Source organism: Triplophysa rosa, linkage group LG14 (assembly GCF_024868665.1).
Source record: "Triplophysa rosa linkage group LG14, Trosa_1v2, whole genome shotgun sequence".
NCBI lineage: Eukaryota > Metazoa > Chordata > Actinopteri > Cypriniformes > Nemacheilidae > Triplophysa > Triplophysa rosa.
In genome coordinates, this window is record NC_079903.1 from 13,560,189 (window position 1) to 13,582,118 (window position 21,930).

At 39.7% G+C, this 21,930-nt stretch overlaps 3 protein-coding genes across 7 annotated transcripts; 1 reads left to right on the forward strand and 2 right to left on the reverse strand.

Annotated features, from left to right (window-relative positions):
* Positions 1 to 370: 370 nt before the first annotated feature.
* On the reverse strand, positions 371 to 9,993 carry ube4a (ubiquitination factor E4A (UFD2 homolog, yeast)). Its single transcript, XM_057350377.1, has 20 exons — positions 9,891 to 9,993; positions 9,134 to 9,301; positions 8,857 to 9,033; positions 7,338 to 7,450; positions 7,068 to 7,220; positions 6,781 to 6,940; positions 6,492 to 6,694; positions 5,866 to 6,057; positions 5,437 to 5,770; positions 5,225 to 5,351; positions 4,789 to 5,093; positions 4,577 to 4,709; positions 4,300 to 4,490; positions 4,114 to 4,214; positions 3,882 to 3,995; positions 3,532 to 3,706; positions 3,185 to 3,365; positions 2,962 to 3,109; positions 2,691 to 2,848; positions 371 to 2,111 (listed from the first exon to the last, which is right to left on the reverse strand). Exons 2-20 carry the CDS (start codon positions 9,258 to 9,260, stop codon positions 1,976 to 1,978), a joined length of 3,228 nt encoding a protein of 1,075 aa, XP_057206360.1. The 5' UTR covers positions 9,261 to 9,301; positions 9,891 to 9,993; the 3' UTR covers positions 371 to 1,975.
* Positions 9,994 to 10,155: 162 nt separating this feature from the next.
* On the forward strand, positions 10,156 to 16,691 carry phykpl (5-phosphohydroxy-L-lysine phospho-lyase). 3 transcript variants are annotated; one of them, XM_057350387.1, is made up of 12 exons: positions 10,158 to 10,308; positions 10,404 to 10,522; positions 10,776 to 10,935; positions 11,060 to 11,134; positions 11,245 to 11,332; positions 11,416 to 11,532; positions 11,625 to 11,707; positions 11,893 to 12,118; positions 12,228 to 12,382; positions 12,455 to 12,544; positions 12,647 to 12,777; positions 15,403 to 16,690. In XM_057350387.1, the coding sequence occupies exons 1-12, from the start codon at positions 10,250 to 10,252 to the stop codon at positions 15,417 to 15,419; spliced, it is 1,320 nt and encodes a 439-aa protein (XP_057206370.1). In that variant the 5' UTR covers positions 10,158 to 10,249; the 3' UTR covers positions 15,420 to 16,690. The 3 variants fall into 3 exon arrangements, 2 of the variants coding, with proteins under 2 accessions (XP_057206369.1, XP_057206370.1); XR_008964246.1 differs by lacking the exon at positions 15,403 to 16,690 and having other exon boundaries at positions 10,156 to 10,308; positions 12,228 to 12,377; positions 12,647 to 12,759; XM_057350386.1 differs by having other exon boundaries at positions 10,156 to 10,308; positions 12,228 to 12,544; positions 15,403 to 16,691.
* Positions 16,684 to 21,851, reverse strand: nherf4a (NHERF family PDZ scaffold protein 4a). Of its 3 annotated transcripts, XM_057350384.1 has the most exons (10): positions 21,060 to 21,851; positions 20,849 to 20,913; positions 20,531 to 20,736; positions 19,879 to 20,083; positions 19,543 to 19,679; positions 19,249 to 19,453; positions 18,328 to 18,524; positions 17,785 to 17,979; positions 17,252 to 17,476; positions 16,684 to 16,786 (listed from the first exon to the last, which is right to left on the reverse strand). In XM_057350384.1, the coding sequence occupies exons 1-10, from the start codon at positions 21,128 to 21,130 to the stop codon at positions 16,754 to 16,756; spliced, it is 1,539 nt and encodes a 512-aa protein (XP_057206367.1). In that variant the 5' UTR covers positions 21,131 to 21,851; the 3' UTR covers positions 16,684 to 16,753. The 3 variants fall into 3 exon arrangements, with proteins under 3 accessions (XP_057206367.1, XP_057206366.1, XP_057206368.1); XM_057350383.1 differs by lacking the exon at positions 16,684 to 16,786 and having other exon boundaries at positions 16,835 to 17,476; XM_057350385.1 differs by lacking the exon at positions 16,684 to 16,786 and having other exon boundaries at positions 17,270 to 17,476; positions 17,785 to 17,948.
* Between the last annotated feature and the right edge of the window lie 79 nt (positions 21,852 to 21,930).

The following is a 21,930-nucleotide window of genomic DNA, read 5'->3' on the forward strand; positions in this document are numbered from 1 at the left end:
TCGGCTATACCCGAGAGAGAGAGAGAGAGAGAGAGAGAAAGACTGTACATCAGGCACATCAACTATGTAGCATGCGTTGCTTGGTAAAATTTTTACTAGGCATTCAATAGACTTTTTAATATCGGTCATCATCAACTGTGACAGCTTTATAAATAGTTGTGTTAGTTTATTAGAACTGAATTATATCAGATGTTTGTTAAGATTTAAAAAAAACTATGATTCCATTATTAAGTTATAGAAATGACACATAATCGCATGCATCCGGTAGTCTTTATAATTTCGCACACAGTCTACTTTGTTATGAGAGTATACATGTTTTACATATTAAAATGCTAGTATAATAACTACAAACCACTTTGCTTATTTGTAACGTAATTAAAACCATAATACATAGAGTCTTCATCTTTATTCGATGTAGTGCAATAAACAAGCCAGACAGCACAATTGATAAGTGATTTAAAAAGTGGCCCAAAAGAATTCAGCATCAGCATAATGAAAGCATGCTATTAGTTTTAGTAACACCAACCATTAGGAATGGTAAATTATAAGCAGAATTATCTAGTTAGTTCAACATAATGTATTTTAAAGACCCATGTATATTGTACAACTACTATCCTTCATTTCACAAAAATCTTCAAAATAAAGATTCAACAGTTTGATTGAATCAGTGTTTAAAAGAGCAATTATGGCTAATGAGTGTGCCCGTGCACAACTCGACAGGCCAAAACATTTCAACAGACCCTGAAGCATTGTATACTTTGAGAATTTTTGGGGTCAGATCTATTGATTTGGTGACATCTCCAGAAAAATGAAAGAATAAAAAAAACTAACTAACACTCAATGAAATAAACAACTGGATGAAAATTTTAATTCAGACATACTCGGTTTGTTGATGGCTCAATGTTATGAGACCTTCACAACTGAAGGAAGGACAGTTGACTGTGTTTTATCAGTGTCATCTCTTAAAACATCTAATTCAGTAGCAAGGTCCAACCTCCCAGAGCATGCAGTTTCGCAACTGTTAACAAAAGAGACATGATGTCATTCTGCATGAGAGGAGGTCACCAAGACTGTGAGCTCTGACTCAGTATTCAAATAAGTCAATATTTGGGACATACTCACTCTTAAAAAGACAAAATGGCTTCTTGTAAAATGCAAATGGGTAATTCCCAACATTTCAACAAGAACTCAATATTCTTAATGAGTCTTCTAAAAGTGCACACTATAGCAAATGTTTCTTAAATTCCAAACATAAAATCTTTCTAAGGAATAAATGGTAAAAGCATTTGAAACAAATGGTAGTTGCCAAGCAGCCCAAAAACAAATTTGGATGAATGCAGCATTGTAGAGCATCTTAAAAATCATAAAACAGCCTTGAAACTTAAACATTCTGAAATACAGAGCTGATGAGTAACTTTTATCAAAGATGTTTTAAAATCAATCCTGCCATAACCCCTTCTCTTAATATCAAATGAGTAAATACAAATACATGAACCTTAAACATTTATGTATAAGCAATGCATATACAATATTTCACACATATTGGTTGAGTTAGAGGTAGGGCAAATGCATTGAAAAGGACAGCAAACAAATAAACTTTTGTCTGTCTATAAACTCACATAACCTTTATAAAGTTTCATTTCCCACAGTGAACAACTTGGCAAGGTGAAATGTAACAGAAAAACAGATTCCAGTTGTTAGTGCAGTGATCTGAGTTTTGTCTGCATGGACCTGAACGTCAGAAGATGCTCCAAATAGTTTGACAGAGCAGATAGCTCAATATGCTACGATGATATGGCATTTGGAGATTTGCATTTGACCTTTGCCGAGCACAAAAACACCATGAATGTAGATGTGTTCCTTTACTACGTGTGCTTAAAAGGCTCTTTTTCCAAAGCAGTATGAGAGATGTCAGAAACATCTGAATGGCTTAGTCATACAGCATGCCTGGGCTGGGGGGAGGGAATAATGTGGTTTAGCCACTGGGTCCCATTTGCTGGCTTCTTTGCTTATGTTCAGCAAGCCACTTCACGATCTGCTGCTTGAGCTCTTCATTAGGCCTGATCTGATCCATGGTGAGTGGACTGCGGTTAAACGGGTCTGTCTGGTCACTTGACCAAGAAAAATGAGAAAAGCATTGGTTAAACATGTCTAAGCGAATGTTCATCAGTTAAAAGGCATCATGTATTTTGTATAATGAGGCTGTAAAATGCACAAAGAATAGTTCACCAAAACTGAAAGTTCTGGCATTATTTTGAATAATCTTCATACTGATTTTTTCCATACAATAATACTTTACAGTGACCATGTTTTAAGCTCCAGCAATGACAGAAAAACACCATAAAAGTATTTCATGAGTCATGCACTATATTTAAGTGTGTGAGAAACAGACCGAAATATTTTATTTTTATTCACTGATAATCCTTCCCTACAATGAGGATCATGGAGTCAAACTTTATGAACTCTGTGGATCAACTTCACTTCTTAAACGCACTTAAAGAGAAGATTATCAATCAATAATAATGACTTCTATTTTAGTCTGTTCCTCAAATGGTTTTGGAACTCAACAGATATGGTCGTTACGAAACAGCTCTGTTCAAAATGTCTCATTTTGTCCCCAAAAACAGCATCGTTTTTGAACAGCATGAAGATGAATAAACTATCAATTTATTTTCAAGCTAAATCATCACCTTAGTAAGTGACGTGCTATTGTTGAGCGGTCCACTGTAACATTTGAAGAAGGCAACAGCACCGGATCATGCATCAACGTAGACATGATCGGATCCAGAAACTCATCCGGAGCATCAGAGTAAGTCTCCTCCTCCTGCTGATGTATGTCAGCCAAAGACTGAAGGACACAAACGCATACAATCAACAAGATTAACATCAACATCCCGACACCCATGATTTCCTAGGAAAGGTGTGCATCTAGGATAAAGTATACAGAGCGATTAGATTAACCTTAATTTTATCTGCGAGGAGACTGAAAGACACAATCATATCGCCAGGCTTGTTGATTTTCTTGAGGACACGGACAGTTTGGCAGAACAGAGTGGGCGAATATGACCTTCCATCTTTCGGGACAGTGGCGCAGAAATTTTCTTCATCCCTGTGGTCAAGAAAAGTTGACTTAATATTGCTAAGACTGCAAATACACTCAGATTGAAGATGAAAGAAAACCTACCCCAGGTTGAGGTAAATGGTACAGATATCGGACACCAACTGCTGGGGTTTAAAGTCAAATTCACTAAAGTCTTTCACTTTCAGAGCGCCCATCTTGGGGCCTACCAGGTGCTGCAAAAAGTAGTTGAGCATGGAGATGATCCTCTCAGCGAGAAAGGGGTGAACGAAAAGACCCTTTATCTCTGGAGGGAACACAAATACAAGATAAATCTACGTTTCAACCTCATTTCGTAGTTAATTATTTAAAAACCATGTTGTTCCAGGTCTGGCTCACTCAGGTGGTATATGACCAGAAAAACTATGATGTGTTAATACTTTAGTGCATTTGGTATATTGCACATCTCTTACCAGATGTGAGGAAAGCCAAGGTACCAATGGTCTCATTTGACATGATGTTGTGGAAGCGACCCAGCTGTCCAAACATCTGCAGACTAGATTCTTTCTCTCTGCGGGCGTCAGGGGCCAGACTGTCCCACTCCCCCCGATCCCTCTCCAGCTGGAGGATTTTGATCTTACTTAAGTACTAGAAGAAACAGATGCACATACGCTACGTCAACTAATTATTGCCTTATATCAACTGCATGGGCGTTAATGTGTTAATTAATGTGTAACATTAGACAATCAAGCTGAATGGAATAAACAAATATTTGTATATGGACTGTGAACGCCTGTGAACATCTTTTATTGCAGAGCAGGACCTGTATAGCCTCGTCAAGTAAATAGATGGCATCGTTCATGAGCAGGTTCAGAAACCGTAAGAAAAGTGGTGGAATCATGGCCTCAAGGTTTTCAGATGCATAATCTGCCAAACGCTGTCAACAAACAAAACATTTTCTTTTACTATTAACAGTAATAAGGATTCTGGTTTGGTGAAACGAGATGATTATTTTACTTCAAGGGCATGTATTACAATATCTGTCAGGATCTCACCTTAATACTTTCCCTGTAATTTTCTTCTCCCCACATGTACTTCAAAATGGCATACATTGGCCTCCTATAATTAAACTTCTGCTCAAACTGATGAGGATCGCCTGTGGGATACGCCGCAAGTAAAATCTTACACAGGCTGTTGCATTCAAACAAAAACCAGATCACAAAAACACTGCACACACTGACCAGTGAACTCTATGTCCACAAACACAGTAATGAGGGCTTCGGCAAGCTGAGGAGCGTGTCGATATGAGCTAAACACCCTTTGGCGCTGGAACATGATAGGCTGGGCAGTGCCAGGTGACGCAGGCTCCATATGGGGCATCACAGCCTCGAGAACCTCTGCCAGCTTTGCCCGCAAATGAGGATTCTTCATTCTGTGGGTAAATAATTACGAGTAAACAACGAGCCACACGGCACGGGGGGAAATGCGCGAAGAACTCAGCATCACAGCGACTCACACCTCTCGACGTTGCCCATGAACACAGTGATGAAGGTCAGGACATGTTCTAAGCTCTCCGCCGATGACTCCAACACCTCGTCGGCAAAACGGCGGAGGAATATGAAAAAATCACCTAGGTTTTCGGCGAATAACTCTGTGAAGATGAGAAAAAGTTGAATCAAAGACTGGTGCACTAACTTCTATTTGAGTTTCAAACAATCTTGAGAGGATACCTGGCACACAGCACAGCAAACTGTTTTCCAGCGGAGGCAAAGGAAATGAGAGCGGTGTGTGCTCTGGACTCTGGTTGCCCAAGCTGAGCTGGACCAGCAGGGTGGCACAGGAGGCTTGGAGGTTGAGGCAGTGTTGCAGCATGGTTGGCTGCGTGGTTGCAGCCTTGGTGGAGAGATAGACAGTCATAAGGCGTTCAAACTGTTCCCGCAGATCTGTAGCCGGGCCTCCGCTGAGATGCGTGTCTCGCCACGTCCCCTGCAGCCGATGGAGAGACTGATTCATCTTCACCATGTGATCATGAAGTCTGATAAAAAAATATCATCAAAGAATTTAAAAGCAGTCACCACCTCGATATTGTGGTCATTATCGAGAGCTATAACTGGTGTGTAGCGGCAACTATGAATCATGACGCTATGAGGTCAACAACAGCATTACCTATGGAAGCCCAAGTACATGGTAATCTGAGTAAGGATGAGGTTCTCTGTGAGAAGACTGTATGACTGGGCAAATTCAATTGTTTGTTGAGGGGGCACAGGTATCAGACAGGTTTCCTTGTCCAAACCTGTAGAGAAAAGAGTTTAGAGACGTTTAGATCCTTAAGCATATGAATAAAAGAGTGATGCTGCATGTTCACACAGACGAGTCACCTCTGGCATGCACGTTTCTGTTGCGCCGCTCTTCCTCACTCAGCTCCTTCAGCATGCAGTATGTGGGGTTAAAGGTCAAGAGTTTCGGTGAGTAAGGTCTACAAAAAGGCTGGCAGAGCTTGAGCAGCGCAGCTCCCAGATTTAGGAAAAATGCATCCGAGGCATACATTTGGAAGAAAATCTCAGGCATCTGGTTCGCCCAGATTTTGGCCCGCCCCATGTTGGCTTGCAGGCAACCGCCCAACCACGAGAGCAGCAGGTGACGTGTCTCGCCGGACTGCTGAAGCAAGTTTTTCAGAATCTGATACAGCTTATCATGAAACTGCCCCATGAACTATAGCATGAGAGAAGAAATAAAGACAGTAACTAAGGCGTTGAAAACGTGAGATGTATAGAAGATTGCAGAACATTTTGTGGATCTGTGCTAACCTGGTGTATATTTGACTCTTGAACCTTCATTTCCTGTGGGCTCAAGCGAGAAGGATTGAGGAAAAAACCATGGTTCTCAACCACACCAGGGGTTTTCAGTAAACAGGAAATATTTAAGATGGTGCCCAAAAGGGTTTGCTGATACTGAAGTCCATTATTAGGATCTTTAGGCTGAATGTACTCCATTAACACCTAGGATCACGTATAACAATTTTGAATATATATTGAATTAAAGGAATAGTTCACCAAAAAAGAAAATTCTGTCATCATTTGCTCACCCTTAAGTTGTTCCAAAACGGTACACATTTCTTTGTTATGTATAACACAAAAGAAGATGTTTTGAAGAATGTGGGAAACTAAACAGTTCTGGGGCACTATTGACTATCACAGTAGATTTTTCCTACAATAGTAGTCAATAGTGCCCCAGAACTGTTTGGTTACAAACATTATTCCAATTATACTTTTTGTGTTCAGCAGAACAACAAAATTGATATAGGCTTGGAAAAAACCTGAGGGTGAGTAAAGGATGACAGCATTTTCATTTTTGGGGTAACTATTCCTTTAATGACATTCACGGTTTTAGAATTTACATTGGAATTACTGGACATCAGTGCGACGATCCTAACCTTAGCAATGTCTTTTTGCCGACTGAAGTACAGGAGAATTTCCAGGTAGGAAGACAGCAGCAGCTGACAGAGGTCTAAGTCTTTGATACGGCCTTGAAAAATATCAAACACTGGCACCATCACCTCCCCAAAGGTTCGCACCTCCTGGTCAGCCAACAGACTTGCAATGACCTCCTCAAAAAACTCCACAACTTCCTCAAGCTCTGCAGTGACACACAAGATACACATTTTAATTCACCTCAAAACATCTCCTCATATGTCCTCAAATGTGGTTCTCAAGCAAACCTACGAGCTCCTCGGACGGCTTCCAGCAACAGATCTAGAAGCTGCTCATACACGTTTTGACTGATGTAGATCTCCGGCGTCAGCAGCACCGTCCGCGCATTGGACAACGTCATGTTTTTACAGTGCACAGCGTATGACATCAGTTTTTCTGGGACTTTAGTGATCTGTGGGGTTTTGAACAACACCATTACTGCAATAGCACCACTGCTGATACAAACATACAAGCTACCATTCAATCGAAAAGCATTGAAATTGCAGGATGATGTTCAACTGCATGACAACACAGAATACCTCCTCTTTAACTCTCAGGTAGCAGGCGTAAAGGTACGGTATGGCACATTTCTCCCCAGCATCACGATCTGCCGAGTGGTTTACTACACTGCAGGAAGTCATGTAAATTAGATGGTTTCCAGGTTCCTGCATAAGCAGCCTGGTGAACAGCGCCTGCAGGGGATCGGTTAAAGAATATTTTTCGTATTCAAATGTATAACGTTGACATGTGTACAACTAATCATAATATACCATAGGAAACAATTACTGTATGTACTGATGATGTCATACCTGCTCAATGGTGTCCATGTTAAGCCAGTCCTGACCATCAAGATCAGCGGCCATTTCCTCAAGGTATACACAGCGTGGTGGAATACCATTGCCTCCTCTTAAACTGGGGTCACCTAGAAGTATTCAAACAACCCTGATCACTACCCTCAATAATTTAGCTTGCTGAAAAAGACATAATAACATGACAGTGACTATAATCTCAGGGGTTGCGATTATCATGAAGATATAAAGTACAAATAATCATATATCACTACTGCGCAGATATAATTTGACTGGTGATTGCCGGTAGCTCAGACTACACATTGCCATCAACACGGCCAATGGAGCCATGAGATAACTGCATAGCAGTGGACAGCAGATCAATGTAAAGGATAAAGACATTAAAATGCAAGCAGCACAAATTAAATATAACAGCAAACTGGAGTGGATGAGGTCATCTGAAACATTGCCGGGAAACCATGTGTCATCGTGATATGATCACGGACACTGAGCTCATCGAGTACGTAAGACATTGTTTATAGTAAATGACTAATTTTATGTGCATTTCCCCTAAACTACCGATAAGTAAATTACAAAAAAATAACTAGTATGTCACAGTACTTCAGAAATATATTCTACTTGGTAGGTCACATGTCTGCATTAATAATGTAAAACAGGCAAAAGACAACGTTAAATGCAAATAATCAAATTATGTATAGTCAATGAGTGCAAAATAAGCAGACATCCACTTTTTAAAGGAAGGTGAAAATTATTTCCACATCCTTCATTGTTTCAATCTAAGACCGTGCAATATTTTAGTGGACATTCAACTGAAACTTGGCAAAGTTAGCCAAATTAGGTAGATGCCAGGACAGGTTGCGTGACATTCCCTCGTCCTCAAAAACCATAAACAAAACAATGGCAGGAAAGAGATACATTGGGAAAATATGACTCATGCAACATTATGTGCTGTTCTTTGATGCAATGAAATCTCATTGATATGTTTAAGCATTTAAATGTATTTTTGGTAGATCACACTTTTTTGTCATACTTTTTGTGATGTTAATCATTTTGATGTATACATTAATACATTTCCATGTCTGACATTTTGTTTTAATTTCCTGCAACAGGTTTGACACTCGATTTTTTATATAAAATCTTTATACTAAAGTTACACCTGATGAAAACCACAGCTTTGTTGTATTTGTTTTTAATATGTTATTGAAAATAAACAAGTTGATTTAAAGGGACAGTTCACCCAAAAACTTTTTTCATCAATTACTCAACCTCATGTCATACTTGTGCCCATTGACTTCCATTGTATGGATTGACAAAATATCTTCTTTTGTGTTCCATTAAAAAAAGAGTTACATACAGGTTTTAAATGACAAGAAGGTGAATAAATGATGACAGAATGTTTTTGGGGGGTGAACTATCCCTTTAAACTACTCGACTATGATAAAAATTGATCAGCAAAAAAATAAAAGTGTAGGTAGATTCTAACTGTTGGTAACTACTTAGACAGTTGTTTAGCACTTACTGTTGTCCAGTGTGATAAGGAAGATCCTTTGGATCATGTGGTTGACATTGAGCTGCTCACAGAGCTCCTGACGCGAGCGAAAAGATCGGCTGATCTCTGCCACAGAGTCATCGTTGTCATCAATGCTGTCAGAGACTGAATTATCTGACTCGGACTGGCTCTCCCCTGAATCTACAGCTGCATGGGGACACATTATTTTGTAGCGCCATGAAAGAAATGTATTTCTGCCAATGTAAATGTAAAGACTTTGCAGAGCCGTTTATTACCCCGTACTTACATTGTTGCTCTGCTTGACGCCGTTGCTTTTGGCCAGATGCAAACTGCTTTGCATCAGCTAGGGAACCGAAGAGCGCTGCAAATGGGTTTTGTGAGATGTTCTGATTGTTATTGCCCTGGTCTGTCATTTCCCTGGAGCACGTCCTCCATCAACAGGTGCTTTCACAGACTGCAGAGAGAAAAGTGTGTGAATTTGCTCCAGCATGCAATTCAAATCCTGCTGTGATCCATCTAGGTAAATTTTACATTTGTCTGTTCTGATCGTCATGGGCTTTGCTTCACACCATATAAACAGACAATCTAAAAACAATATGACTCACTATCAAGATCCCATTACTCATCAGACGAGTCACTTCGACACGAATCAATTTATTCTTGGTGAATCACTGGAAGATGATTCAAGCAAAAGGCAAATTTATAACAGCTGGCCCAAGGTAACTTACCTTCACAAGAACCAACATAATTTCAAGAAAGAATGCTAACCTGCTAAAAATACGCGTTGAATCATAAAGTATAGACAATCACTGATCTTAAAAACGAGTCATGTATGCAAACACAAATAAGTGTTTAAATAAATCAGCTGTCAAGCACTGTGACAGATCTTCTTCCTGGTTGTCAAGTATGTCAAGCTAGCTGCATAACTAGCAACACGCTTAGCAACTAACATGCTGTACATGTTGCTCAAAGACAAGAGCACACTACCGTAAACATCAAAGTGCATGAAAATGAAAATGTATCCAGATCGCTCAATGTCATACCTGAGTTCGGGTCGAAATATGTTATAATGAAATATCTGCTAAATCGGTCCAGTTCAGCAGATCACGAAAATACACAGAGCTGCGCGTGTGTGTGACGTCATCGACAGAGGACGAGGGGCTGTCTGCCGTTACATGAGAATGCCTGCGCAAACCAAATCTGTGTATGATAACGAAGTATCGCGAGATATATGCGAGGTAAGTCTTAAAACCGATCTCGCGATAGTTTGTTGTCGCACACCGAACGATATGCGCAGCTGGCCTATGTATTTTTAAACGCTGCTCAAAGTCTCATGATGTGTCACATTTCCAGCACATAAAACGACACGTTGTGGTAGAAAAAAGGGACTCTCCTCGCTAGCATGGCTCTGGAAGTTTTCCACAAGGATGAAACTCTGGAAATGCGCAGGAAGTTGATCGGGTGAGCGACATACACAGTTAAAAAGTTGCAATATCAGGCCCGGTATTGTTTTATTAAATGACAATTCGGTCAGTTTCACTTTCTTGTCATTTCAGGCAGTCCTGCAGACTGTTTTTCTCGCACGACCCCGTGAAAATAATACGAGCACGCGGTCAGTATTTATATGACGAGAACGGCGTGCAGTACCTAGATTGCATTAGCAACGTTCAACATGGTAAGAAAATCTAAAATCGTCATGCATGCTGCTTACAGGTTTGAACATACTCGTTCCCCCTATAATACTTCACACACAGACTTAGTTTAAATCTGCATTTCTGCCAACACATCATAGGTAATGCAGGTGTTGTAACGAAAGCAAACCCACTATAGAAATGTAATTAACAGCCACAAGCATATCTCATTAGGCTTTCCAGAGTTTATAAATCACACGTTCATGATGACGTAGTTCATACGTATTGTGTTTGCAGTTGGTCACTGTCATCCCAGCATCACTAAGGCTGCTGCTGCCCAGATGGATCTTCTTAACGCAAACACTAGATTCCTCCATGATAATATAGTGCAATATGCAAAACGGCTGGCAGCCACTCTTCCAAAAAAGCTTTGTGTCTTCTATTTTGTTAACTCAGGGTAAGTATCTCTATGTGCTGACTGCTGAGTATGTAATACTTGGTCTAATCTCATGTTGTGAAGTGATTTAATAGCATTAAAAGGAAAAATAATTCTGAATATGTATTTTTGTCCCCATACAAAGTTCAGAAGCTAATGATCTTGCATTGCGTCTGGCCCGTCAGTATACCCAACATCAGGATGTCATAGTGCTGGATCAGTAAGATCAAATTTGCAAGTGTACATGAATAATGTTGACCATATTCAGTTAAATATGACTCAAATAACATATTGTAACAAAAAGCTATTTATTTTTACCCGACTCTCAAGTGCATATCATGGACATCTCACCTCGCTCATTGACATCAGCCCATACAAGTTCCGGAAGTTGGAGGGCCAAAAAGAGTGGGTTCATGTGGTGTGTACATACTGCAAATGAACATTTCAACTGGAATAAATGTTTTTTTTTCTATACATCAAACTTGTTTGGTTTATGTACAGGCGCCACTACCTGACACTTACCACGGTATCTACCGGGAGGATCATCCCAACCCGGGACAGGCTTACGCAGACACATTGAAAAGCATTATTGAAGAGGTGCATAAGAAAGGCCGCAAGGTATGTATGGTAGAAACACTCTTATTGGAAAGTTATCTATGTTCATTCTCAAAACATATATTGATTTCCTTCATTTTTTTGATTGTACACAGATTTCAGCTTTTTTTGCTGAGGCTTTACCAAGTGTTGGTGGCCAGATCATTTTTCCATCTGGTTATTGTAAAAGAGTAGCAGAGTAAGTCTCCTTCTATCTTTAAATGTATGTATGCTTGTAATTACGTAAAATGTACTTTTATTTATACATGCGTAAATGTATAAATGAAAATGAGTAAATTAGAAATCAGTTGTTTTTCTATATATCTCAGAAAAATGATCTGGTTTATGAGAATGAAGCTCTGTGTAACGTCATGTTTCCCACAGATATGTTCATGAGGCGGGGGGAGTTTACGTAGCAGATGAGGTTCAGACAGGCTTTGGTCGTGTTGGGAGTCATTTCTGGGCTTTTCAGCTTCAAGGTGAAGACTTTTGCCCGGACATTGTGACTATGGGCAAACCAATGGGCAATGGACACCCGCTTTCATGTGTGGCCACTACAGAGGAGATAGCTGGTACCTTTACAGCCAATGGCGTGGAGTACTTCAACACCGTAAGAAGAACCATGCTGCTTAAACGTTATTCATTTTATTTGCTTTTTATATCACTGAAAAGTGCAATAGTTTATATTTTTCATACCTATTCATTTTTGTGTCACGCAGTTTGGTGGCAACCCAGTGTCCTGTGCCATTGGTTTGGCAGTTTTAGATGTAATAGAAAATGAGGACCTGAGAGGAAATGCTCTTCGTGTTGGAGATCACCTGAGACATCTGCTTAGTCAACTTCAGACTAAACATTTGATCATCGGAGATGTGCGGTTCGTAAGAAATTATGAAATATGTCATATATTTAAGAACATTTTATTATGCCAAATTCTCCTTTTTTGCAGTGGTGTAGGACTGTTTGTAGGTATGGAGCTGGTTAAAGACAGAGTTTCCAGACAACCAGCAACAGAAGAAGCAGCACAGCTTGTTGGAAGGTAAGAACGTTTCATACTGTTAGTTTCTCTTGTTTATCCAACCTTATACAAAGCAAGTGTTGGCAAAGGCGGTTAAGACATTGCTTATTTTGACTTTCTCAGGCTGAAAGAAGAGCGTGTAGTTATGAGCACTGATGGACCGTGGGATAGTGTCATCAAATTCAAACCTCCCATGTGCTTCAGTATGGAGGATGCAGACAGAGTCACTATGTGCATTGACCAAATTCTCACAGGTTGGTAGAATTGTTAAAGGTGCAGTGAACTGGCTGTTTTTATTGTTTTATACTATTGTCTGATGTCTACTTATGACGTTCGCGTGGTTTTTACATTCGAAAACATCAAAATCAATAAGTAATAGGTTATTTTCTACCCTGGTTTTGAGGCCGGCTGGAGAAACGCTCTTGTTTTTAAGGGTGGGCTGCATAGAAGACTTGGAAGTAAACGCCCACTGCTATGATTGGATAGCAGCTTGCGTAGTTGACTTAGTTGGAGCCTTCTGTGAATTTGGTTAGACATGTAACATTACGTAACGTGATTTTACTCAAATTTACGTACTTATTTCCCAGATGTGATGGCAAGGCTTTGCATATAGTTTGTATAACCTATAGTTGTATGGTGTTTAGTGATATATGACCGTACATGTCAGCATTTAAGACCCGCGAACCGGACAGAAGAATACCATAGGGCTGAAACGATTTCTCGAGTAACTCAAGTAATTCGAATACAAAAGATCATCGAGGCAAATTTTGTTGCCTCGAAGCTTTGTTTAATCCATTTAACTACAGTACACACGGAGCACTGCGTTTCCCCACGGACCGTTATGACTGACGCACAGCCCGCTAAACTCTATTCATGTTACAGGGCTCTCAAGTCTTATGCATTCACTGTGAGACACATACATTTTAGTCTGTTCACACGCTCACACGTATTTCTTATGCTGATAAATAAGTGATAGCTTATTGAAATGGTGATCTGCTATTTTACATAGTTTTAGTCTATTTTGCGAGTGAAACTTGTTTTCCGGCACGCCGATATTATCGGCAGATAATGGCTTATAAATTAATTATCGGCATCGGCCCGATAAAGAAAATAACACCGATATGCCTCGCCGATAGGAAGTTGTGTTGATTAATATGCGCATGCGTCAATTTGCGTGTTTGTGAGTGCTACAGTGAGCATGTCGGCGGTGTGGGAATATTTTACAGTAAGTCAGTAAGAACACCTGTTTCACAGGTGTACAGTAAGAAAAAAATATCTATATGCAACATAGTAATTAAATCATGCTTGTAAAAGCAGCACATTCTTACATTAACTGAGTGCGCAAAGAAATCCATGTCTGCGCCCGTCAGCCACGCACTGCCTATTTATTGATTAACGTTTTGAAGTTGAATCCTGCCCATCGTCCATCGGGAGTAGACTTTGAACTTGAGCTCAAGCGTGCATAATATGTGACTTTCGTCTCTGCATACTGCCGTTTTGTAGTCTCCATTTCAAAGACACCTATGCTCTTGTTGCTTCTTTAATTAATATTCACCAAATTCATTTTCAAAATGTTTTAACATTATTTCGTTTATCATAATTTTAAAATGTGAAAAGGCACAGTCACTGAAGTGACCGGGCTATGCCCCCTTGTTTTTTTCCACGGGCTCAGTGCTGGAACTTATTTTTTTCCCATGCAGCTTATAATTGCGACCAAAGCACCTTGGTTGAAAAAACGCTGTCCAGCGCCTGGCGCTTTTAGCTGCGTAAAAACGCCCGGTGGATAGACAGCATGCATCGGCTTAATTGAGGTGGAAAGTATCGGATATCGGCAAAAATCCAATATCGTGCATCACTAATCCAAATACCCGATTAATCGATGGAAAATCAGTAGAATACTCGATTAGTAAAAGAATCGATAGCTGCAGCCCTAGATCACCACGATCGCGGGTCTCAAATGTTATAGTTTTCATGATAAATAAACAAACGGTAGACTCCCGGCCAAAATGACCCAGCACCAGAAATAATATCAAAACACTTCAAAACAGCCTCCATTATTCGCAAACGGTGGATAAAACCTTGAGAAATGATATATGAGCCCGCCAAATCACAGAGATGCCGATTACAATTATTACAAATGACTAGAGGTCCCCAGGTAACACTATCAGGGCATACCAAGTGATCTCTAACAAAGCAATAGTGGCGCATAGTACAAATATGTTTTACTCGCATAAGATTGCTGCGCCATTCCTATCAGATCCAATATTGACGGCACAGCACTGCTTTTTCATTTAAGTTTCTCCGCAAAGACTTGTTCAAGGAATCCGCGTTGAAATGAAGCGAACAAACGCTCAATGTTTTACCCACTTGAGCTGGAACGTCTTTAAAAATAAACTTCAACCACGCATTACTAATGTCGGAATCCGAAGGAAGGTTATGCAGCGACTGTGTTCTTCCGCAACCAGGCACTGCACAATATATCTGGTTCCGTGCAGCTTGTGTTCAGTATGGTCATGTGCGAACCAGTGGGCAGGGCTTGAGAAGTAGGCGTTGATATTCTTCTGTGGAGGCGGTGTTCAACCTATCTATAGATGCATTCCACAACCTGCCGTTTGTTGAGCCTCGTGTCAATAACAGTTGTTATTTCAGTAACAAGGGCGTTTTCAGGTCTGACACTTACAGGATGTTCGCTTGAATACGATTCCCTCTTATATAACAAAAGCTCGGGTTAAAATTGTGGTGCTAGTTCACTGCACCTTTAAGTTAACTGGTAATAGTACAGTTATAACTCGGCATCTCATAACTTATGTATTCTGACTCTAGGATTTTGCATTCGTTTCAGTTACTATAATATTTATACATTTTCTTTGAACCTACAGAACTGGAGAGCAAATAGAAGACTGGAAAAGGTTTAACATTTAACCCCAGGACAATTTTTAATGCAGTACATATTTTACATTCCACATATAAGATCGAATTATGCATTAACTGAAATAAATAATATTTAATGTGGTTTGCATTTGTGAACATAAACCTGTTTATATTCAGTAAAACGAATACTCAGAGAAGAAGGGAATTTCAGAGAATTGCAGTTAATCGCTGGACTCTGAAATCTCACCTATACATTTTACATGACAAATAGTAAACTAATAATTTAATGTACTTTCATATTATACAGTGATGTACAAAGATATGTGGCACTTTTTGTACACTTTTGTTTAACATTTATATGCATGCATTTGGCAGACACGTTTGTTCAAATCGACTTATTACAGTGCAGTCAAGGTATACATTTTTATCAGTACTGTATATGTGTTCACTGGGAATCTAACCCTGCTGCTGGTAACACAATGCTCCACCAATCAAGCTACTTGAACTGTTCATTGTGATTTTTGCACCCTGGACCACACCAGTCATAAGGGTCAGTTTTTTTAAATTAAGATTTATATATATCATCTGAAATCTAAATAAATGATCATCCCATTGATGTAAGGTTTGTTATGATTGGACAATATTTGGCCGAGATGCAACTATTTGAAAATCTAGGGTGCAAAAAAATCAAATATTGAGAAAATCGCCTTTCAAGTTGTCCATCAGAGGCGCTATAGCAGGCCTTTGGCTCTATTGGCTCACTGCTGTAATAATGTTGTGGAGAGTTGATGAACCTGAAAGCAAAAGTTCTGAACTTTGCATAGGAACCAAACTTGAGTGGGTAATTCCCAAAGAGCAGGCAGCAGCGAGAAGTTTGTAGACGTGTTTCCGGCTTTTTTTGTTCACGATTTGAAGCATCCACTCAAAAAGTTCTGATATATTTACAGTTGAAAATGTACAAAATATCTTCACGGAACATGATCTTTACTTAATATCCTAATGATTTTTGGCATAAAAGAACAATCACATTAATTTTGACCCATACACAATGTACTGCTACAAATATACCCGTGCTAATTATGACTAGTTTTGTGGTCCAGGGTCACATAGTCTTTGTATCAAAATAGTACTTACTAAGTGTTATGGTAGTATTAAATAATTACAAAGCATACATTTTGAAATGTGTAGATGTTTAAATTACGCTGTTTCGTTCATTAATTTACAATATTCTTTGTGTAATATCTGTGGTCCCTGACTGAGAATAAAAAGGCACATTTTCTGGTGTATGTAGCAGAATTACTTCACAGCCATTGTGTTGTTATTAAACAGCATTTGTTCTCCATACCAGATTGGATTTAATCATAAGAAATTGTCTTGTGAGAAATCCAGAGCCTGGGGAAAAAGTTGAAAGTTTTCAAAAAGTTTAAAGGGACACTCCACCCCGTTAAAATTCTGTCATGAATTACTCGCCCTCGAGTAGTTCCAAATCTGTATACATTTTTATGTTCTGTTGAACACAAATAAAGATATTTAGAAGAATGTTAGCAACTGACATTTCTTGGGGAGTCAAAAAATGGTAGTCAAAGGTGCCCCAGAACTGTTTGTTTTCCTAAATTATTAAAAATATCTTCTTTTGTGTTCAACAGAACAGAAAATAGGCTACTATAATTTTTTCTACTATGGTAGTCAACGGTGCCCCAGAAATCTCAGTTGCTAACATTTCTCCAAATATCTGTCTTTGTGTTCAACAGAACATAAATAATGAAGTAAATAATGAAAGATTTTTTGGGGTGGACTATGCCTTTAAAAGTGATACTGAATTTACAAAATGCATATATGTGTGTGAACATGTCTCACCTCTATAGTTTGAGGAATGAGTCCAGAACTTGTCGTCAGTCTGATGTTCCTCAGTCTCTCATACTCTTGACCCTCCACAACTAAAAGCTTGAGAGTAGTTCCTCCCTCTCTTATCAGCCTCACCACTTCATCAAAATATTCTTCCTCCACATTCTGTCCATTAACCTCCACAGCCACATCTCCCTCACACAGGCCAGCTCTCTCTCCAGTGCTCCCATTTGCCACCTATAGGCAGCAAGTAGAATTTGTGCCTACATCATTTAGTCACAAACCCAGAATTTCTGTAAAGCTAAAGTGTATAATTTATCTACTATTAACATTACCAATGCAAAAATACAAAAGTGTTTCCCACACATTAGTTTATCCTGCTCAAACTTGTGCTATTAGTTGAGATAATGTTTTATTACTGTTAATATTTAAGTAAAATCTGTCTAAATAGCATTTTATAGCTGTGCCTGGACATTAAAATGCAATGAGAGATAACATTTTCATACATTTTAATCAAATATTTTAATCAAATCAAACAACAGTACCTGACTGATAAAAGCCCCAGGCTTATTCTGAACGCAGCCCAAGTTGAAGCCAAATCCTGTGCTCGCCTTATGGAGCACACAAAGCCGAGGACACTGTGGGTTAGCACGTGCCTCTTCATTTTGCAGAGGAGGTTGGGAGAACCGTTCTCTTTTTGGAATGTGGTCTTCATAAAACAGCAGTGGAGAAATGCCAAGCTGAGTATTAAATTACAGATACCTTCTCAGTGATAAATCAAGTGCATACTGCAACAGAATAATCATTTCTCTATTATCTGGGTCAGAGCAGTCACACCCGTTCCCTGGGGTCTATGCCTTTTCTACACAGATTAATTTCATCATAAGAACACCTGCTTCAGTGTGTAATATAAGCATTAGGAGTGTGAGTTTTAGCCTCTTGGTTAGCCCTTAGGTTCATATGTCTTCAAAAAAAGTTGATTCAGCAGCTGTTCGGGAACAGAATGTTATTGCTCCACTTCAACATTCCCTCACGGATCTGTGTGACTGCATGTGCATTTGCGTGTGAAATAACGTGCATACAAGCACCTGTGTGTAGTAGTTTCTGCCAGGAACGGAGATTGTGGTGAAAGTGACCTGCTGGCCGCTTTGCCGTATTTTGCTGACGATGTCCTCATGCTCTGCATCCTCCACCTGCTCTCCGTTTACAGCGAGGAGAAGCTCTCCATCCTCCATTCCTGCTGTCTCAGCTGGACTGCCGGGGTCGATTTCACGTAGCATGTGAGCTGTAGAGCACATCACACATTTTGCCCAGTTGAATAATACATATTAAAGGGGTCATGTGGTGCGAACACGTGTTGTTATGTGTCTTTGGTGTGTTGCCCATGCATGTATTAGACACATAAAATTGCAAAAATTAAAGTGTCAGAACAAAAGATGCATTCTATCTAAAAGCGAATGCTCACCCAGACCTGCCTGAAACGCCTCGTGTAACCACACCCCCACAAATCCACGTCAGTTCGTGGTATGATTGGAATAAGACCGCCCAAATGTATATGCAAGTAAGGTGGGCGTACCTGTCAGCACAATTGCTTTGGAACCTGATGTTCCAAATATGGTAAGAGGCGTTACATTTCCGTCACACGCTTGCAGTATTCGACCAATCACTACGCACTGGTTAACTGGCCAATCATAGCACACCTTGCTTTTCAGAGCGATGAGCTTTGTAAAAAATCAGCACGTTTCAGAGAGGCGGGGCAAAGAGGAGATACAAACATGCACGGTATGTGGAAAATACGTTTTTGAACCTTAAATCGTGTATACACATTGCCTGCATCTAAAACAAACCATAATATTCGTTTTGGCCGTGTCATATGACCCCTTTAAGATAGTAGTTGGCTTGAGCTGGACTGTTTTTTGGGACATGCTTGTGTGTCAACTGGTCTATCTTAGACCATTTTCCAGCAAGGTTTAGCACAGGTGTACTACTAAAGAAAAAAAAATTCTCACCAATACATCCAGGTCGTAACTTCTCTTGCCTTAACAGGAACCCATAGCCCTGTGGTCCCTGAGCCAGATGCAGTGTTTTGGGCATATAAAGTAGATTATGTGTTTTGGCAAAAGCAGGAATTATGGGTAATCTCCTTCGAACGTAGTTCACTTCACTCCTGCTATCAATTGCCAAGACAGTCACATGGTCTTCACATTTCTTCACCTGATACATATGGAACAATCAAAACAGAGGATTTACTGTAAATAGTTATGGGGTGTTTATATATCAAACAGGCACAACAGTCCACCAACCATTTTTGACAAAGCTCCATGTGTGAGTGAAGAGACCATAGCTCCATTGATCCAGATCAGCCTGTCTCCATTCTTTATTCCTGCTCTCTCTGCCGGTCCTTGATTTACTGGACTAAGACGATAGCAGCCTCGCTCACCTGCTCTCAAAAGGTCAACAAAATTAACCAGAACTCTCCTCAATGATTCATGCATACTGTACGTACATCATGCTGAAACGTTCCCACATGATTTGCATCATGTACTCACATTGTTACAGAAGATTTTTCTATTTTAAGGCATTTCTAGTAATAAATATTAAAATTATATCAATTGTTTACCAACGATTAGAAGCAGTACCTTCAACAGGGATGATGCTGAGGCCCAAACCACAGCCAGGTTCTTTAGTGATGTGACATAACCGTGGGCGAGAACAGCCCTCTCCAGAGTGAGCCCGGGCGATCGACAAGAGATCTCTTCCCTCTGATACTGCAATCCCATAATCCTGAGCACTCAGCACTAACAGATACAGCTGAAGCCCAGATGCCTGGATCTTCAGTACCACCTGTAAACAAAACGAAAGTTACAGTCAAAATACTTACAATGCTGAAAGTACACAAAGTTGTTAGAGATGCACTGACATGACTGCCAATAATCGGCATTTGCCGATATTTTAAAAACAGCCGATGATTAGGGCCGATATGTCCTGTCAATCAGAAGAGGACAGGAACATGCAATGAATTTGTGCTCTGTATATAGAAAATGTTTAGAAACATCACCAGTTTGATGTTCAATATTAATAGTCATTATAGTATAAATTATAGAAAGTAAATATTCTTTTAATCTTCACAATCGGTATCGGCAGATATCAGTCTGAATAATCGGCTATCGGTGCATCTCTAGTGATATTCTAGTTGCCAAATGCATACATGTTAATTCATGCTTCATGTTTATGTAATATTATTTATTTGCCACTGTCAGTGTATTCAATTCAGATGTAATGTGCTCTTACAGGCAAGTGGTCCTTGTCATCCACAAAGTTCTCATTGACCTCCAAAACACGGTCCCCCTCTCTCAGCCCGCCGCGCTCAGCGCAGCTCCAAGGCTCCACCTGCCGCACCACATGTCCCCTGCAGCCAGCGTCCTTACTCAGATAGAAACCAAAACACTGACCTTGCTCCCGTTTGAGAGCACACAGCCGTGGACGCACATCGGGCTCTGGGGACATTTCATTTTGTGCTTTGAGTCTACATTCTTTATCAACAATCAATAGCATCTCTTATCAGGTGGTTGATTGGCTGAAACGGATTGATTGTGGCTGTTAGGTTACCTGTGTCATCTGAGATCACTAAGGCTGGGTTGTCAATCCCTTCTTTTGGGTTGAAGGTGAACTTCCTGTGGAAGACATTTGCACTTTGCGCTGTATGTTTTATGTAAACAAACTGAAAATTGACTGTAAAACAGAATGTCTTTCTCCTGGAAGAGTCTGCACATGCACATCAGAGGGAAAGATAAAGGTTATGTTTATCAAAGTGACTTACTTTGGTAAGTCTGTGGCATCTTCCGCTTCTGTAACAGCAAAACAACAAACATATTTTAAATGCATGTACATAGCGTAACAAAACTGTTAACATTATAGATGTGGATTCTTCATTGTAGGTTAACAATAACCGTGGTCCACTAGTGTGTGACAAACCCAAGTATCCGTGACTTCAAACTAATGGACAGTAGTTTGCCTTCCTTAAATCCTGTGTGATATTATTGATCATACTGCATTTGAATTGTTCTTTTGAATATGTGATAAGACTCAAGATCAGAGTTCAATTGTAAAATCCTCAGCAGACTGCATTCAGTCTGATATTTATGTATTTACTTTCAATGTACTAAGATACATTACATGACTAATTTGTCATGATTTACATTATTATTTATAAACGAAACAATGCGTCTTCTGTATTTTGTCAAATGGTTCAGTCAGACACAAGTAAAAATTGGACATCACATTCCATGATTCACAACAATACATCATTTCGATATCCCTACAGCAAACACATACAAATCCAGAGTACAAACCCAAATCTACCAAACAAACACTGATCTTGTCTGACCTTGTATATTACAGACTGAGCAACCAAAGCAATAGAGAACAATGGTTTATACTGTAAATGGTGGTAATTTACCTGTGGTGAATCTCATGATCTTGCTTACCACTGTTGCTGAGTCCAGGGCTTTAGCGAGGGTGCAAGGTACACATTTAAATGAAGCATTAAAATGGATTTGTCACTATGACTCCTCCTCGTTCCACCACAACAATATACTGGAGATTAATATTTAATCTGAAGTTTATGAGACAACACCTCTGCCAGAGTATGCCATCATCAGATCTGAAGAAACATTACATAACCACTGTAA

Coding starts and splice junctions, on each gene's coding strand:
- ube4a (XM_057350377.1), bottom strand. CDS start 9,260: ATGACAGACCAGGGCAATAACAATCAGAACATCTCACAAAACCCATTT. Junction 6,941..7,067: donor ACCTGAGAGTTAAAGAGGAG/GTATTCTGTGTT, acceptor AAAACCCCACAG/ATCACTAAAGTCCCAGAAAA. Junction 3,996..4,113: donor ATTACAGGGAAAGTATTAAG/GTGAGATCCTGA, acceptor GTTTGTTGACAG/CGTTTGGCAGATTATGCATC.
- nherf4a (XM_057350383.1), bottom strand. CDS start 21,130: ATGTACATGCATTTAAAATATGTTTGTTGTTTTGCTGTTACAGAAGCG. Junction 19,680..19,878: donor CAGCATCATCCCTGTTGAAG/GTACTGCTTCTA, acceptor TTTTGAGAGCAG/GTGAGCGAGGCTGCTATCGT. Junction 17,477..17,784: donor CTGGGGCTTTTATCAGTCAG/GTACTGTTGTTT, acceptor TGCTGCCTATAG/GTGGCAAATGGGAGCACTGG.
- phykpl (XM_057350386.1), top strand. CDS start 10,250: ATGGCTCTGGAAGTTTTCCACAAGGATGAAACTCTGGAAATGCGCAGG. Junction 11,333..11,415: donor AAAAAGAGTGGGTTCATGTG/GTGTGTACATAC, acceptor GTTTATGTACAG/GCGCCACTACCTGACACTTA. Junction 11,533..11,624: donor TGCATAAGAAAGGCCGCAAG/GTATGTATGGTA, acceptor GATTGTACACAG/ATTTCAGCTTTTTTTGCTGA.